Source organism: Idiotropiscis lumnitzeri, chromosome 3 (assembly GCF_059441095.1).
Source record: "Idiotropiscis lumnitzeri isolate Australia: NSW breed Sydney's pygmy pipehorse chromosome 3, RoL_Ilum_1.0, whole genome shotgun sequence".
In the NCBI taxonomy this organism is placed as follows: Eukaryota; Metazoa; Chordata; class Actinopteri; order Syngnathiformes; family Syngnathidae; genus Idiotropiscis; species Idiotropiscis lumnitzeri.
This window is the reverse complement of record NC_142393.1, coordinates 10,747,801-10,763,218: the sequence shown is the minus strand read 5'-3', so window position 1 is coordinate 10,763,218 and position 15,418 is coordinate 10,747,801. Positions and strand designations below refer to the sequence as shown.

The 15,418-nt window shown below is 37.7% G+C and overlaps 2 protein-coding genes across 4 annotated transcripts; both read right to left on the bottom strand.

Moving 5' to 3' along the window:
- Positions 1 to 652: 652 nt before the first annotated feature.
- rtel1 (regulator of telomere elongation helicase 1) lies at positions 653 to 12,219 on the bottom strand. 3 transcript variants are annotated; one of them, XM_088292016.1, is made up of 32 exons: positions 11,899 to 12,219; positions 11,452 to 11,650; positions 10,985 to 11,078; positions 10,296 to 10,377; positions 9,962 to 10,022; positions 9,725 to 9,800; positions 9,457 to 9,541; positions 9,250 to 9,315; positions 8,894 to 9,023; positions 8,660 to 8,704; positions 8,484 to 8,559; positions 8,184 to 8,281; positions 7,953 to 8,008; positions 7,689 to 7,763; positions 7,447 to 7,525; positions 6,925 to 7,057; positions 6,666 to 6,779; positions 6,321 to 6,361; positions 6,113 to 6,198; positions 5,939 to 6,016; positions 5,778 to 5,855; positions 5,144 to 5,296; positions 4,839 to 4,954; positions 4,392 to 4,515; positions 3,804 to 3,981; positions 3,574 to 3,716; positions 3,297 to 3,392; positions 2,793 to 2,991; positions 2,157 to 2,294; positions 1,401 to 1,484; positions 1,013 to 1,135; positions 653 to 934 (listed from the first exon to the last, which is right to left on the bottom strand). In XM_088292016.1, the coding sequence occupies exons 1-32, from the start codon at positions 11,998 to 12,000 to the stop codon at positions 798 to 800; spliced, it is 3,345 nt and encodes a 1,114-aa protein (XP_088148142.1). In that variant the 5' UTR covers positions 12,001 to 12,219; the 3' UTR covers positions 653 to 797. The 3 variants fall into 3 exon arrangements, with proteins under 3 accessions (XP_088148142.1, XP_088148141.1, XP_088148144.1); XM_088292015.1 differs by having other exon boundaries at positions 1,013 to 1,201; positions 11,899 to 12,218; XM_088292018.1 differs by lacking the exon at positions 1,013 to 1,135 and having other exon boundaries at positions 895 to 967; positions 11,899 to 12,215.
- Positions 12,220 to 13,345: 1,126 nt separating this feature from the next.
- On the bottom strand, positions 13,346 to 15,144 carry ndufb11 (NADH:ubiquinone oxidoreductase subunit B11). Its single transcript, XM_088291139.1, has 3 exons — positions 14,869 to 15,144; positions 13,744 to 13,874; positions 13,346 to 13,559 (listed from the first exon to the last, which is right to left on the bottom strand). Exons 1-3 carry the CDS (start codon positions 15,040 to 15,042, stop codon positions 13,430 to 13,432), a joined length of 435 nt encoding a protein of 144 aa, XP_088147265.1. The 5' UTR covers positions 15,043 to 15,144; the 3' UTR covers positions 13,346 to 13,429.
- Between the last annotated feature and the right edge of the window lie 274 nt (positions 15,145 to 15,418).

Here is a 15,418-nt window from a genome sequence, read left to right as displayed (position 1 = left end):
GGAGTGGGGATTCCTGATGCTGCGTTCGCGTTGTACTGGGATGTCGGAATTTTTAACGTTGGTGTGAAAAAACAAGGTTTAAAAACTATGGAGGGCTGAAAATGTCAAACTTAAATAATACACCATGAAATGTTTAATTAAAATTGTCATTAATTAATTGTTTAATTCATTGATTAAATGAATATGGAATTGAAAAAATCAGCTAAATAAATAAATGCACCATTGAACAATTAAACGTGTAATTAAATGGTTCATTTTTTAATTAAATCAAGGTGTAATTAATTAAGATACCATAGATTATATGTAAACAACAAAAAATACAGATTTTTTAAAAACTTGAATAAATTGTTCGTTTCCCTCACATAACACCTCATCGTGACACCATGAAAAAAAGTTTTGGGGGAAATGTTTGAAAATTTCTTCCATCCATCCAACTATTATCTGGACCAGGGGTCTCCAATTTCAGTCCTCGAGGGCACCGGAGCTGCATGTTCTCAATCTCTCCCTGCTGTAACACACCTGATTAAAATGATTAGGACCGTTATAAGTCTTCTGAAGAGCATGTTGATGTTTTTATTGGCTATCAACAGGTTTTCTTTTTTCTTTAGGGTGTTTAACAACTGTCCAGATAATCCACAAACAACAGTCTGTCTGAAATTCTCATTCACTTTATTTATGTACAAAAAACATACGTTTAACAACCATAACACATTGTACAAACTGTGAAATAGATACAATCAGGCGTCCAACTGAGTTTTGTATCTTTTGGAAATGGCATAATATTAACTTGAGTAAAATCATGCGCTTGATTGTCTTGTCTCTGCGTTTGTCTGGTCTGTTTCTGCAGGAGCAGTCTCTTCAGATTGACCCATCAACTCTCTCAGCATCGCTTTGTATTGCTTCTTATGGTGAGGGCGAATGACACCGCTAAATCCTTCAAACCAGAGAAAGAAATTTGATCGCTAAACTGAAAAAAAAAAGAACATTTTAAATGAGATAAGACTATACTTACTGAATAAAAGGTTGAAGTCTTTCTCTCTATTAGTGAATAAGGCCACAGCTACAGTCACTATATTTTCGTAGTTGTCTGTCTTCTTGTAGGCGTTAATAGCTTTACAAAGTTGAGATGTTCCCTCTGGGCCAAGAGCATATTTCACATCAAAAAGAAAGGAAGACTGAAGTCGACTACTTTCGTAAGTGTCTGGAAAACATGGAAGAGTTTTAGCTTCCTTGTTCACTAACAATTCTGTATTGAGATTCCAAAATCACTTTGTTCTGGTGAAGCCATTCTTTTGTGTATTTTTGAACTCATTCATGCACACTTCAACCTAGAGTAAAATCCCCACGCGCCAGCTTGCCCTGTTTCCCTGGCATGACCTACCCGTCTGAGTTTACCTTACCTTCTTCTGTGAGTTGCTCTCCATTCACATTTGTACTTGATGTTGAATCGGAACTGGATGACGGAAGCACATTGGGTTGTTCATCTGTTGGACAGGGAAAATAAAGCATATATAATAAGTCTTACATTTTAAACATATCAAATCTTTGCAATTATTTTTCAGCTTGAACAGATAGATTTTTAGGCAATTATCAAACCGTTCATATAATTCTAGTGTTCTTTATCTTTTGTGCCAGAAAGGTTTTTAGTGTCACCCCTAGACATGCATTTCCCTATTGTCTTTAGTCACCAGAAGTTAAGAACAATAAAGGAAATGTATATTTTTAAACATAACTTGACGTTGACTTCTTCAAAGTGCCCTAGAACATGATTACTGCATGAATAAAAATTTATAAATCTGTAGTATAATTAAATAGTATGAAATACAACCAGATATTTTCACTTTTATCTAGACACTTGTCGTTTGTTTTTAGAAAAGTGCCTCACCAAAATGTCCCGTGTGCGACCACGGTAGAAGGAGTACCATATATTACATTTACAGAGGAAAACAAAAAAACGTATCAGATGCATGAAAATACTATAACGATAATACGCATAGTTTCACTTTGTCACAATTACAGTAAATATTTGTATGAAATATGCATCTTGGCCATAAATTAAAAAAAAAAGTATATTGTAAAAAATCCTAACAGAATGACTTCAGAAAATTAAAGACCGGCAATCATTACACCAGTGCTCCCATACCATCTTGACCTACCACAATGCGACATTCCTGCGGCCTTTTCGTCTCTGTGCAGCGAGTGTTCCGGTTTGTAGCCACATCCAGTACCAGTCAGCTCCAGACATTTCTCATCAAATGCTTTCCTGTGATGTGGTCGTACAAAGGGGTATAAACCTGTGACACATGCAATGATTTTTTTGTTAATCAACTATTTATTCAGTATGATATCATCCAAGATTTACATCAATTGTAGTGCTATTCACAAGGAGATAGGGACTGGGCCCGATCTGAATATTGATGATGCAAGAAAAGGTTTCCCCCTACCAAAAAAAAAAAAATCTGCTTCATGGTGAATTTATGAATGCGGAAACGCGAATACGCAGGAGAACGTTGTACGTTCAACATACTGTATCTCATTCTTTCAGACGCAGTTTATAAATAGGCTTCAGAGATTTAGCTCTCGAGATCAGCAAAGTTTAGTCGACATTTGAAAAATGTCCTAAAATAATTTGAATTTGACAGTGGTGTTGTCTCTCTGGTATGGGATTACTTGGAAGTCCTCATGTCACTTTTCCACTGAACCGTCTTAGGTTGGCCAGTTTTCCATTTCAAAAGATTACATCAGGAAACTGCAAAAAAAAAAAATATATATTTTTGGTACCAATAACTTACCTTGGTATAGTTTATAAGTATGAGGGTCAAGTGTTAATAAAGACGTGCCGGACAGCAGATTGTCCAGGTTGTCATTCTTCTTGTAGGAATACAGAGCCTGACGGATTCGATCAAAGTTGACCTGACTCAGCGATGATTTCATTTCTAACAGAAATGCCCTGGCCATGGTGTTTTTTCCATCTCCAGTAACGCTTGGTTTCTTTAAAAAGAATCAAGAAAATGAAAATTACTCAACGATGCTTAGTACATAATAACAAGGACACATACAGACGCATGTAAGAGCGAGTTTTCACGTTTTCTGCAGTCAATTGATTTAGAAAAGTGATGCAGTGGTAAATGACTCGTCACAACTGTAGACAGTTATGGAACGAGTTCAACAGTTTGAATGATATTCAAAAGAACACTGCAGTTTAGACTGCCTCGCCAAGCATGAAAAAAAGAAAAAAAATACTGGAAATTGAGACTGAACTCGCCAACAGTTGTCCCACTGGAAATGATAAATACCTGTTCTTGGACCAATTTTATTTTGCGTTGGCCTCCTCGCATCATCTCGTCCATTCTCTTGTCATGTTGCAGTGACAGTGTGGACAAATGGCTTTGCTAGAAATGAACAAAAGAAACACAAAAAATGTAAATACAAACATAAACCCCAATACACAAACTCCACACAGGAACGCTGGTGTTTCCAATCAAACTCCCGTGCTGTAAATTATGTAATGCAAAACATTTTTTCATCATTGTCTCCCAAGAAAAAACTAAACAAAAGAATAAGTCAACATACCGTCTGATCTCCCAAAGCGCCATTGCCTTGTCTTTGTTGCTCTACTCGCTCGAGGGCATCAAACAGGTTCCCTGGTTTGATCTCTCTCTTTTGAGTCTGAGACGCATACTGTTTAAAAATACTCGCATATTCAGAAGGGTCATCTATCGGGAGACAAGATAAGACAAATGTAAGATAAGGTATCAAAGTGGTCACGTCAAGAATATCTATAAGATCAAATAAATGCTCACCAGTTCTCCTTCTTTTTAAAGTGGAAGTGTGCATGTCTAGCATTTTGGCCTTCTGAGCGTATGGCTTCTGGGAATGTGTGTATGAGGTATCACCGGAGCATTGAGGAACTGACGACTGACAACTGCTTCCAGGAACCGCTGAGGGATCCGACGCAGGATTCTTATCCAACAAAGGCCTCTGGTTTGAAATTCCAACGAAACAAGAGTTAATTCCCGCACAGTTATATCGGTTTTCTCAAGTGGTTTCACTAAAATTTCAAGTATTCAATTGTTTTAGATTATATAGTGGATGTGTGTAAACGGTACGCAAAAATGTCATTTTCACAAGAGAACACATTTAAGAAAATAATGTCGTCTGTGTCACAATTAAATATGAATAACACTGGAGAACAATGTGGGAAAAAAATCTGTTTAGTTAGATCTTTATGCGTTATTAAAACTGAAACTGACATCCCGATTCCAAAATTGACGTTTTTTGTTTTTTTTCTGAGCACATCAAGGTTTTTTTTCTCCACAGCTTTCTTTTTTATTTTCACAACACATCACATACTGTATCATAGTAGCAGGACTCAAGAACAACTGGCGTACCATTTTCTGTGCCACCCTGAAGAACTGGCAGACATCACGAACAATGTTCCCAAAGCTGTCATAAAAACGCACATAAGGCCTCAACCATGCTGGAAGGTGAGCTTGTACATCTCTGTTTTTAAATCTGTGGGGGGGAAAAAATATAGTCAGGTTTTCATTACCTAACTTAAAATGTCACTTCTCTTTATGGCTTTTCAATGAGGACAAAGAAAGCTTAGAAAAAAAGCTGACTGCCATTGGACAAAACAAATTCCCACGTGAATCAGATTGCTGGAAAATGGAGTCTAGTCAAATAACGATGTTAAAAATAGCATTGTTTAATTGTTTTAGTAATGACAAGAAAGTAATGAAAAACTAAAAACATGGTTCACAAATAAAATAATTATTTTACATATTTCTATTTATTATCAGACTGCATTACAGTGTATGAAACAAACTGCATCTGACCTCTGATCACAGAGGAAGATGGCTCCATAGTCATCCTTGTGGCGAATGACTCGACCAATAGCCTGGTTGACAGCTCTGAAAGCTTGCTCTCTGTACCACTCCTGCCCAGTAAGGAACTGCAAAAGACACATCCACACCCCAAAAACAAAACATGTCAAAGCAAAATAAAAGTAATGTGAGTTTTTTTTCTGCAAATAACAACCTAATACTGTGCCTTAAGAAAAAAAAAAAAAAGTTTGGCCATGTTGAGCTCTAACGTAATAAGGACACATGCTTACCTTCAAAATAATCTGATTAACTCTCACCTTCTGGCCAGGTACTGTGGATTTTTTTTGGTTCATCTCATCTAAGAACTGTATCTTTAAAATGATTCGAGGGTCCATCTTTGGTGGAAAGGGGAGTCCAGTGATTATAACGCCACGGCCAAATGTGTTTGCGAAATCCAGACCCTCGCTAGCCTGAAGAAAAAGGAAATGTTGAGAGCTTCCAAAAAAAAAAAAAAAAAAAAAAAGATCAAACAACCATGATTGTTCATGTGAGCTTTAAACCGTTTTAAGCTCTTCCGCTTAAAACGCGGGCTTGGTGCTCCTTAAGCAAGGACGAATGCAATCGTTGGAACACACAGTAGAATGAGACCGTGCCTGAACATAATGCAACCCTTTTAAAAGATTGTCTGATGAGGTAAATCACAGCCACTAGTGGTTTTCTGGAATATTGGACCAGGTCTATAAGCTCATCGGGGAACTGTAGTATCCATAAAAGTTAACTAAACTGGTTGGTGCATGTGCTTTGCGGACCAGGAAAATGCTTTTGTCCTACGTAATGTACTGGATTACATAATAATTAATAATTATTATTAATTGTACTAGATTACAAAATAATTAAATTCACATTTTTAGTGCAAACATTATCTAGGACTGTTTATCCGTGAATATTCACCTTTCCTCGACACACTGCAGCAAAGATTCCGCCTCTAGATTGGGAGTCATTCACTTTGTTGTAATAAGCCTCAATTGTCTAAAAAAAAACAGACAAGAGCAGCATGTCTCACACGATAGCTACTTGATGATACTCGTTTAATATCTTTTTAAGACATTTACCTCAGCGAAGGCTCCTCTCCCTTTTGGTTCGACATACATTGGCTTTACACTTTCGATCCGATTTGCATGCCCCTTGCTCTGGTGAGAAGGATTGCGATTTGGGAACAAAATGATGAATAATTTAAAAGGATGACACATTTCAAACGTCAAATATAATATTTAATCATCACTCACTCTCCAGAACTCCAAAGTTTTTTCCATCAAGTAGAAGGAGGGGAAAAACAAAAGGAGACCATGGGGTACAATCCGGGTCAGGTTCACTGAGGAGACAAATGTTGAAACATTCTTCAAGCAAATAAGGTTGCTTTTCAAGATAATCGTTGTGAGGGTAAAAGAGTACTGTATTTAAAAAAAAAAAAAAAAGTAAATAGTTTGTACTTACCCACTGTGTTTCCTAGAGATGATAAGTTTTCAGGATCAAATCTGTAAAAAAAAAAGGAATATTTAATCTCGTCAGCATTAAGATACTAAACCACCCAGTAGATAAGAAAGTAACATTCTTGTTTTTTGTACGTTACAGACAAAGTCACATCAGTACAATTTTGGCTACATGTTTTATATATAGATGGCTTATACTATAAATTCATGTTCTTCAGTTAAAGAAACTCACTAAAAAAATAAGACAGCAAAGGACATTTGTTTTACAGTGCTAACTCTGCAAAAAAGTGAAATGAACATTATGGCTTGTGTAGCATGTGTACAACAACTTATGTATGAACGTACGGACCTTCTATCAAATGCTGAACTCAACGGTACCCTATCTGGACCTTGGTCAATGACACTAACAAAGATCTGATCCCGCTCAATCACATGGCTGTTTTCCAAAGACACTGGGAACGGTCTGCACATGAAGAGAGAGGAAGAACACGTTGGTCATCAGAAGCACTTTTTATACACTTGATTATAGGTCAGGCAAGAAAGGCCATCTGCCATTCATAACATTATACAAGATATAAGAATAAAACAAACAAAAAAAAAACACGTACATCCTCATCTCAGAGGTAAAAGAGTTCAGGGGAGAAAGGGTACCGCTGGTCAGAATGATGCAGCGAACACCTTGATTCGTCAAGTCCTGCATGCTGAAGGCCGGAGAGAAACACCAATAACTCAGAATATTTCCTGGAAGATACATAACAAATGAACAAACACAGAGTAAATGTTAATCAGTTACACTACAACTCTTAATATTCTTAAAATACATAGAGCTCAGTTTGGAGCAGCACCATAAAAGTCAATATGTGCCATAAGAAGCAAACTTTAACTTTAATTGTAACAACAATAAACCCACAATCTACAGTCCATACTGTGTTTTTTTTTCTCAAACTCTGGGCTGTTCTGTAACGACAGGCAGTAGAAAGTAACGGGATCTATTTAGTACTTATCTCAACAACTTTGAACAGCGGTTCTGTTTTGACAGCAGTTTTGCACCACATTTAAAACAAAATGAAGATTGCAGAAATGCGATTTTTATCAGCGCAACCGCTGATTACTCAATCCATTTACAGTACCTTCTTTCTTTGTTGATGAAGCCCACGGGTCACCGTCTTTTTGTTTTTTCTGAGCGCTGGTGTCTTTATGGATGTGAACCTGCGGCCAGTACACAAATACGATAGTTGATGTCCAGTGCTTGATCATGATGTTACTACAATAAAAAAAAGTTGACATCGGTAGCAGACTATTCAAAAAATAAAAAAATAATAAAACAATATTAATCTCATCATACATTGTTGAGGTGTGAAAAATAACTCACCTTAAAATGAACTGTATTAGCTTCCATTTTCATTCGCTGGTCTGTCTGTGATGATACTTTACCACTAAACACCACCTATAAAGGGGAGGGGAGGGGGGGCAACATCTGTTGCTACTAAAGAATGTAACGTTAATGGTGCTTTATGCTGCTGCTGTTTAAATTGTCAGGAAATTTTGCATTTTCTTGGAAAATTGTATTTAACTAGTGCCTGTTGTCCAATTTACATAAGTATTTTTAACTCCTCTGTATCTTCACTTGACATACCTGTATGATATCCGAGAATTTCTGCAATCCACTCGTATTGAGAAATACCCCTGGCTCTGTGAAATACATGTCATACAAATAATTTGCTGCTGTGCCAAGAACATTTGAATCAATATAAAGTTTAGCACTATCTGGCTAAAAATGCACTTGAACTTCAACGTGGTGATGAAACAAATGTGACAAAATAACGGTAAATTGAAAAGGGACAGCAAGCTAGTGAGCAATACTTACGTCCTGCTAAGTATCCAATGATCTGCTCCAGGGCTTCGGACACACCCTCCTTGGTGTCGTATGTCAAGTGGGCTCCCTCTAACAGCTCATATATGAAGCTGTGAAGTACATCACAAGTTTCAAAAAAATAAATAAATAAAATTATTTTTGGGAGCGTTATCAATGAGACGTCTATTGCGCCAGGGATACCTAAAAATTATACACGCACTTTTTCTGTTTTAGATTAAATCATCAGCTTTGGTGACAGAACTTCTAAAATACTGAGTGAAAATTGAGGTTACCGTTTTGCTCGTCACTTACATTCCAGGTTTTGTAATGCCTTTGTCACCAGGCACCTCAAAGGAATCAATAGCAGCCTCCAGTTTCAACAGGATCTCTGAAAAGAATGACAACAACTGTTTAGATATTCCTATTAAGGATAATAAATGATAAACATTATGGTAAATAAATCTGGATTAATTATTTTGAATACTAACCTTTGAGTTTAGCAATCACGACAACGTCTGTTTTCAAACCTGTAACTACAGAAAACAGGACTAAAAATTAGTTCTCTCCTTTTTTTGCAGTATTCCGATGAAATGTTAGTGAATGTCAGAGTACAGTATTTTTGAAAACTTTATATCTATAGTACACGAGGACAATGGTTAAAAATTCAGAAGCAAACAAAAAAACAGAATAGAACAAGAGTTGAGGCCTTCTCCGTTACAAACCTTGAGAAGAAGTTTCCCCAAAACCGGCTTCTTGAACATGGTCACTTAACAATCTGGTCAGCGCATTAATGGCTGAGGCGAGATCATAAGGAGTCAAATCAAATGATGTTGACTCTTCACACGTTCTTTCCTGCAAACGAGAAAACAAAATTACAGACTGACTTGTAGACCAAAATGCTTTAATGCTAACATCAGCCCCACACCTAAAGATGTCAAAGAATGCTACACACTGAATTAGCAAGCTGCGTAGGAGGCACCCTCAGTGCTTTTACTGTTGGCGCAATAAAACTACAGCCACAGACTAAAGTTGTGGATAAACAATTAATTGAGAGTAATAATGCCGAGGGCAGTCTTACTACATTGTGAGCCTCATCAAAGATGATAACAGATCCAGCCAATTCGATGCTGTGAGCTTTGCGGCTCTGTGAAAAGACAGGAAGCAGAACAAAAGAGAAAAGAAAAGAAGGAACACTAGTCAACACTTTTGTCTACAGACCATTTGCTTTGAAACAGACAAAAAAAAACGTTCATACAGGCTAAGCTCTATTAACGCTACTGCTTACCTTTGGATCCAGGAGATAGTTGTAAGGCATAAATATGATATCTGCCTGCTGTTTTAAAGAACGTGAGAGATAATAAGGACAAGCTCTGCAAAAAAAAAAAAGGAAATTAGATCTTGACCTCGAAAGCCATTCAAAAAAGCTCAAATACATTTATGATGTTGCCACTGTGGGTTGCTGCAATGCCAAAAGCATCGAAACTTTGTAACTTGAATGAAATAGATAACTCGCTCAACCGTAGTTTAAATAAACATAACAACAGGACTCAAACCTATTTTTGTTGCCAAATTTGACCAGGTCTTCCACGTCCACAATTTCTTCTACCAATTCTTTGTCAGTGCATTTCTCTGAAGACAAAGCCAAGAAATAATTCATATAACTAATATATAATATAAATAGAGTATACAAACAGATTTCAAACCACCTGCATATATTATAATGACTGATCATCAAGCAAAACAAACTGACAACTTGACTTGATGATGTAAAACTGATGTAAAAACATTACCTTCAACATTGTTGTAGAAGGTACATGACCTCGTAGAGACCTTTGCTCGACACAAATGGACCTTAAAAATAAAAGCAGGCAGTTGCATCGAAATAAACACATTGACACCATCCTTTCATACCAGTTCAAATATATGTTCTTACTTTGTTGCTGAACCAACAAGCTACCATGAACATCTTATAATACAATACAAATACAACTTATATTAAATATTGCTCCCAAAAAAAAAAAAAACATAAAGACTTTCCGAAACTTTTTCAACTCATACAGCAATTTTAATTTGGCTGAATAAAACATCACAAATAAGTAAATATATAATCAAAATAAACCTTACCTTGAGATGGTTGCTTTCCTGACGCATCACTTCTGGATTGATGCACAACTGCTCTCTTGACCCTAACACAGACACCTTTGGTCTGAATCAGAGATAAAAAAAAAAAAATAGGGTGTGAGATTAATTCAGGCACAGACAAATATGGCCAACATCAAGGAACCGTAAAATTTTGGGATTAGATGCAAAATGATCAGGTTCTAGTTCATCTATCTGTTTACCTTCTCGGTTTTTCACCACACAGCACAAAAAACAATGACTTTCATCAGACATTAACAGCTTCCTATTAGGCAGCCTCCCTAAAATATGTTTTAGTTTTCCATAAACCCACAACGTTTTAAGGAAGCCATCGGAGAAGATGCAGAAATCTGCTTTGAATGTGAAACTGAGAATAGGGACTTGCTTCTCCACAGTGTAACCAACAAGGACTTCATATGTTACGCTGGCCTTCACTTCAATTAAACCTGCATCAACCGTATGATCTGCTGCAAAAACATTGGACCACCAGGGGTAAATCCATAAGGTAAGGAATGCAATTCAATGTTTACTTCTATAGTGTCACTCAAAAGGTGCAAGACCAGAAAAGTGCAACTATATACAGAATACATTTTATTCAATGTTTCACTGGAATTAACTGTGGGCTAATTTATTTGATTCCCCAAATGAACAACTATTAAAATGAGATATCTTACTTGTATGACGTGTTCTTTAACTCGTTTACAACTTGGCTAAGCTGCGAGTGTGTCCGTGATGCATAGATGATCTTGGGAACATCACTGTAGGATGCTGGAAAACAATAACAGCGACAACAAAAACAATATATTTCAATATGAATCTTCTTTCATATCAATTCAGTAATATTATAATATATTTCTGAGGGCTACTGGAAGAACAACAACTGTACTCAAATGCAGTCAGTTGTTAAAGAGAAGACAAAAATAAGACGTCCCATGTAACCCAACATAATATTTACCTCTCGTGTAAGAAAAAAACATTGTCTCGTGCATAAACACAACTTCTGTTTACATTTAAGAGTTTCATTTCCTTTTAGCTTCAGTGGTTTTGCAGTCGTCAACGCAATTGACAGAAAATGAACACTCGTATTTTTTAACTAAAACGACAAGGAACTGATTTTGGCAATATTGTAACATGTACATACTTGGCGTGGAAGCATCTTCTGAAGTTTGTCCCCAAGATCCAAGAATAGCATCCATGGACATCTTTTTCTCATCCAACCTTTCTGCTATTTTACGTGCAGTGATGGCGTCTTTGAAGTTCTCCCTCCATGCCAAAGTGGCACAGAGTAGACACAACGTTTTCCCAGTGCCTGTGGGACTCTCCAGGACCCCATTAACCTCCTAAAACGTGTGCAATACATTGTTTATGCACGTGCAGTTTTGCATAAAAATGAAAGAACAGAACAAAAATATGAATGGAGACTAAATAGAAATGTTGGATGCTGCCATGCTGTTAATTGTGATTAACTACATACATGGACAAAGCACCTAAACAAGACAATCAAGAGCAGACACTAGGGCAGATGACGTCATATTTTTGCACACTATTGAATTGCAAACGAGGTTTAGCCTCTGATGTAAACACTCACCTTCTTAAGACATTCAATGACTTTCATCATGTAGTCCTTCTGACACTCATATGGAGTGAAAGGAAACTGCACTGACACTCCGTCCAAAGTTAATGAAGGCATGATACGGCTCGAAGTGTAACAAGCAACGTAGCTGTTTAAAAAGGTAACAACGTGAGGTCACCAACTCGCTGGTCATTGGAAGTTGATTAAAAACAAAGAAAAGGATTAAACGTTAATAGCCGGAAGAGACACATTGGCTGCTTGCATCCCTGTCTGTATACAATTGGCGCCAGTAACCACTTGCGTCATACGTCTTCTTCATCTTAAGTTGAATGGCAATTAATAGCTCTTGGATGTATACCGCCACCTACTGTACAGGAGGTTTACCCTGCGCCAACTTTTGTGCTTGAGTGTAACTTCCAACGAAAGTCGATAGACGTTTTTGAACTTAATGTATGATTCTAAGATTTTTGTCTTTGCAATGAGTATTTCCCGCAGTTGCAATTATATACATGTACGCAATAGTATTACAATACAATACGCAACTGACACGTGTTTTGTTTCTCGTGTCATAGTAGTTGGGACACTTGTATGAGCTTAACTTTGGCACTTATATAGTAGGTTTGTATGTAAAAATGACATCAGTAATAAAATGTTCAAACCCTAAAAGGCTCTATAGTGATTTAAGTTTTTTTGTGTGGAGAATTACCACGAATTGGCACGCCCCCTTTTGGAGCTCAGCTTGTTTTTTTTCGGTTTCAGAGTCTACGTCACAGCAGGAAGGCAAGCGAGGTAATATTGCTCGATATGAAAAAAAAATAAATAAAAAATATTGTTCGATATGTCAGTTTTGTTGTCTACAACGACGACCGATTGTCACCAAAATGCGAATACACGATACTACTCTTGTCCACTTCAACCTGTGAAAGTATAAATGTGATCTGCACAATAGTTTGGATTTATTGACATCAAACGTGAGCACATGTGATCATCTCAAAAATACCGCGCCGATCTCGTCTCCACCGAAACAAGCTGAAGCGGACACGAGCATGAATGCGCACACAAACCCCGACTGGTTATACTTCGGACATTTAGCTACGCTAAAGTCATGTCAAATCTCAGGAGGCAGAAGTCGGCTGGCAGCAGGCAACCTGCAGGTGGGCATGGGCATCTCTGAAGCGGTTAAAAGATGGTGAATCAGGCACTGAAATTTAAAGAAGACATAAACCTTTTGATTCACTGCTAATTTAGAATTAGAAATTAGAAATCCCTTTATTGTCATTGTACTCAAGTGTGCAACGAGATTAGAGGGCTCCCCTCTCCAGTGCAATACAACAATAATACAGACAAATATATAAATTAGATAAATAAATAAGGGAGTGCAATGGAATTTAGTACTGAATAGGGTATATAAAAACATGCTACCAATTAAAAATAATTCTTTGAGAGTCATAGTCCACACATATTTAAAGAATCCAACAATCACATTTTATTCTATTTTAGTGAAATACAATATTCCTCAAATACATTAAGTGTGTGGTTGTACAATTTATTCCTCGCCAACACCGGGCAGAATAATTTTGCTGGTGTCATAGTAGTTTTCCTCTATCAGAGGCAAACCCTCCTTCTCTCTCAGCAGGATCACACGTTCAGCTTCCCTTCGGGCCCACTGACGCATCCTGGAACACAAACACAGAGACATTGCAGAAGTAACCAATGGGATGTTAAGGAGGACAGGCCTATGCAAAGATATGAGCTGCTGCAAATACAACACAAAATTATTTAAACAGGGTCAAAATGAAACTGAAATCTTGTGATTTTACATGATAATGCCTGAGGAATTAAAATACAAAAGGAACCCACCCGTGGTCTGGTAAGTAGTGAACGAATGTTCCTCCAATGACAAGACACACAGAGACGCCAAAGAAGAATGCCAGTCTCATATTCCATTCATCAACCACCGGGTCACTGGAGAAGCCATGGTAATCCGGATTCTGTAAAAAACATAATGCAAAGAATCCATGTATGAGGTGGCACATTTCATGAGTGCCAAATTAAGTATAGCTCAAACTCCATACAAAATTGAAATATAGCAAGACTGTGCAATGACAATAACGATTATAAGTATAATTAGTGATATGTGTTCTATAGCTCTGAAAGTATTCCATCAGGCATTGGTGACTCTTGTAGACAATGTTTATTGTAAGATTAATTGGTTAAATCTTGAGGCAGAAAGTGAACGAAATGAAAGTGCTGCAGTTTTATACTTTCACTACTCACTCTCCATGCATTCAAAATGAATAGTGTCTGGTTAAATGTCAGTAAAAGGGGAAATATGGAAACGTGCAGTGGAGGACATTCTGTCAGACTGATGGTGGTCTGTCTGTCCGTCACTGATGGACGCTTGTTCTTATGAACGACTCTTACGCGGTGGACATGGCGATATTTGTGTCAGGAAATGTAGCCCCAAATAGCTTATATCGTCTTTAAGCTTGATGCATTCGCTTGTTCTCCACATCTAGATGAAGAAGCAAGCAGCTGCTGGCCATCTTAGAACAAGGCTGAAGAAGAGACGGCCAAACTGGCAAAGTGGTTGCTAATGCCAGTTCCTCCACTGGCCATTACACTACGTCGGGACGAGGTGAAGGCTGTCACCACTCATGAGACATGACAAAATTTCGTCCCTCAAACGAGCCAATTTCAACAAGGCAAGAAATATTCTCCAACAAACCCCCCCCCCCCCCCCCCAAAAAAAACATGAACTCAAAATAAAATACATGAGCCTAATATGTCTTAGACAGCTAAGTGCGGCACTCTACTAAGACTGTGACATCAAATTCAATGTGGAACGATGTGTACATTAACTACGGCCTCGTTCTCGTCAGTCATAAAAGAATACGTCAACGAGAAAGTCAATATTATCAGTATCGTAATATTTTGTTAGTTGCACTAAATTTATTGGAAGCGTGCAAAATCAGAGGAACTCACCTTGACAAAGCGGCTGACCTCACCATGGCTGCCACTCGGTGCAGACTGCTGCAGCTCGGTCACGGCAGTCGCACCGGCAGCGCCACTCGGCTTCGACTGGGACACGCACCGAACCGGTACGCGACAACGTAACCGTGGGAAAACCGTTCCGAGGCGCGACAGTCGGAGTAACATTTTTGCCTTGTTTGTGAAAGACACGGTTGCCCCGGAAACGGAAACAACAGCCTCGGCCTGCGGCCCGACTTCTTCTTTCAGATACAATGGCTGACTACTCTGTCATCGATGTCGCATTACTGCCACCCTCTGGATCGTACGCTCATTTATAATTTTTGTTATTTTTTGGAGTTGATGTATGTATTCACTAGTCTCTCAAAAGTAATTATTTGTTTACACACACAGTTACGATTTAGTTATAATTGGGGAATTAATTTGAATTAAATAAATTAAAAATAACATGAGAATAAAAGTTTATTATTAACCCAAATGTGGCCCTTGAGCACAAAAGCTCATGGACTCTTTCACTCAAGGCTGAGCCAGATCCCTGGCATGA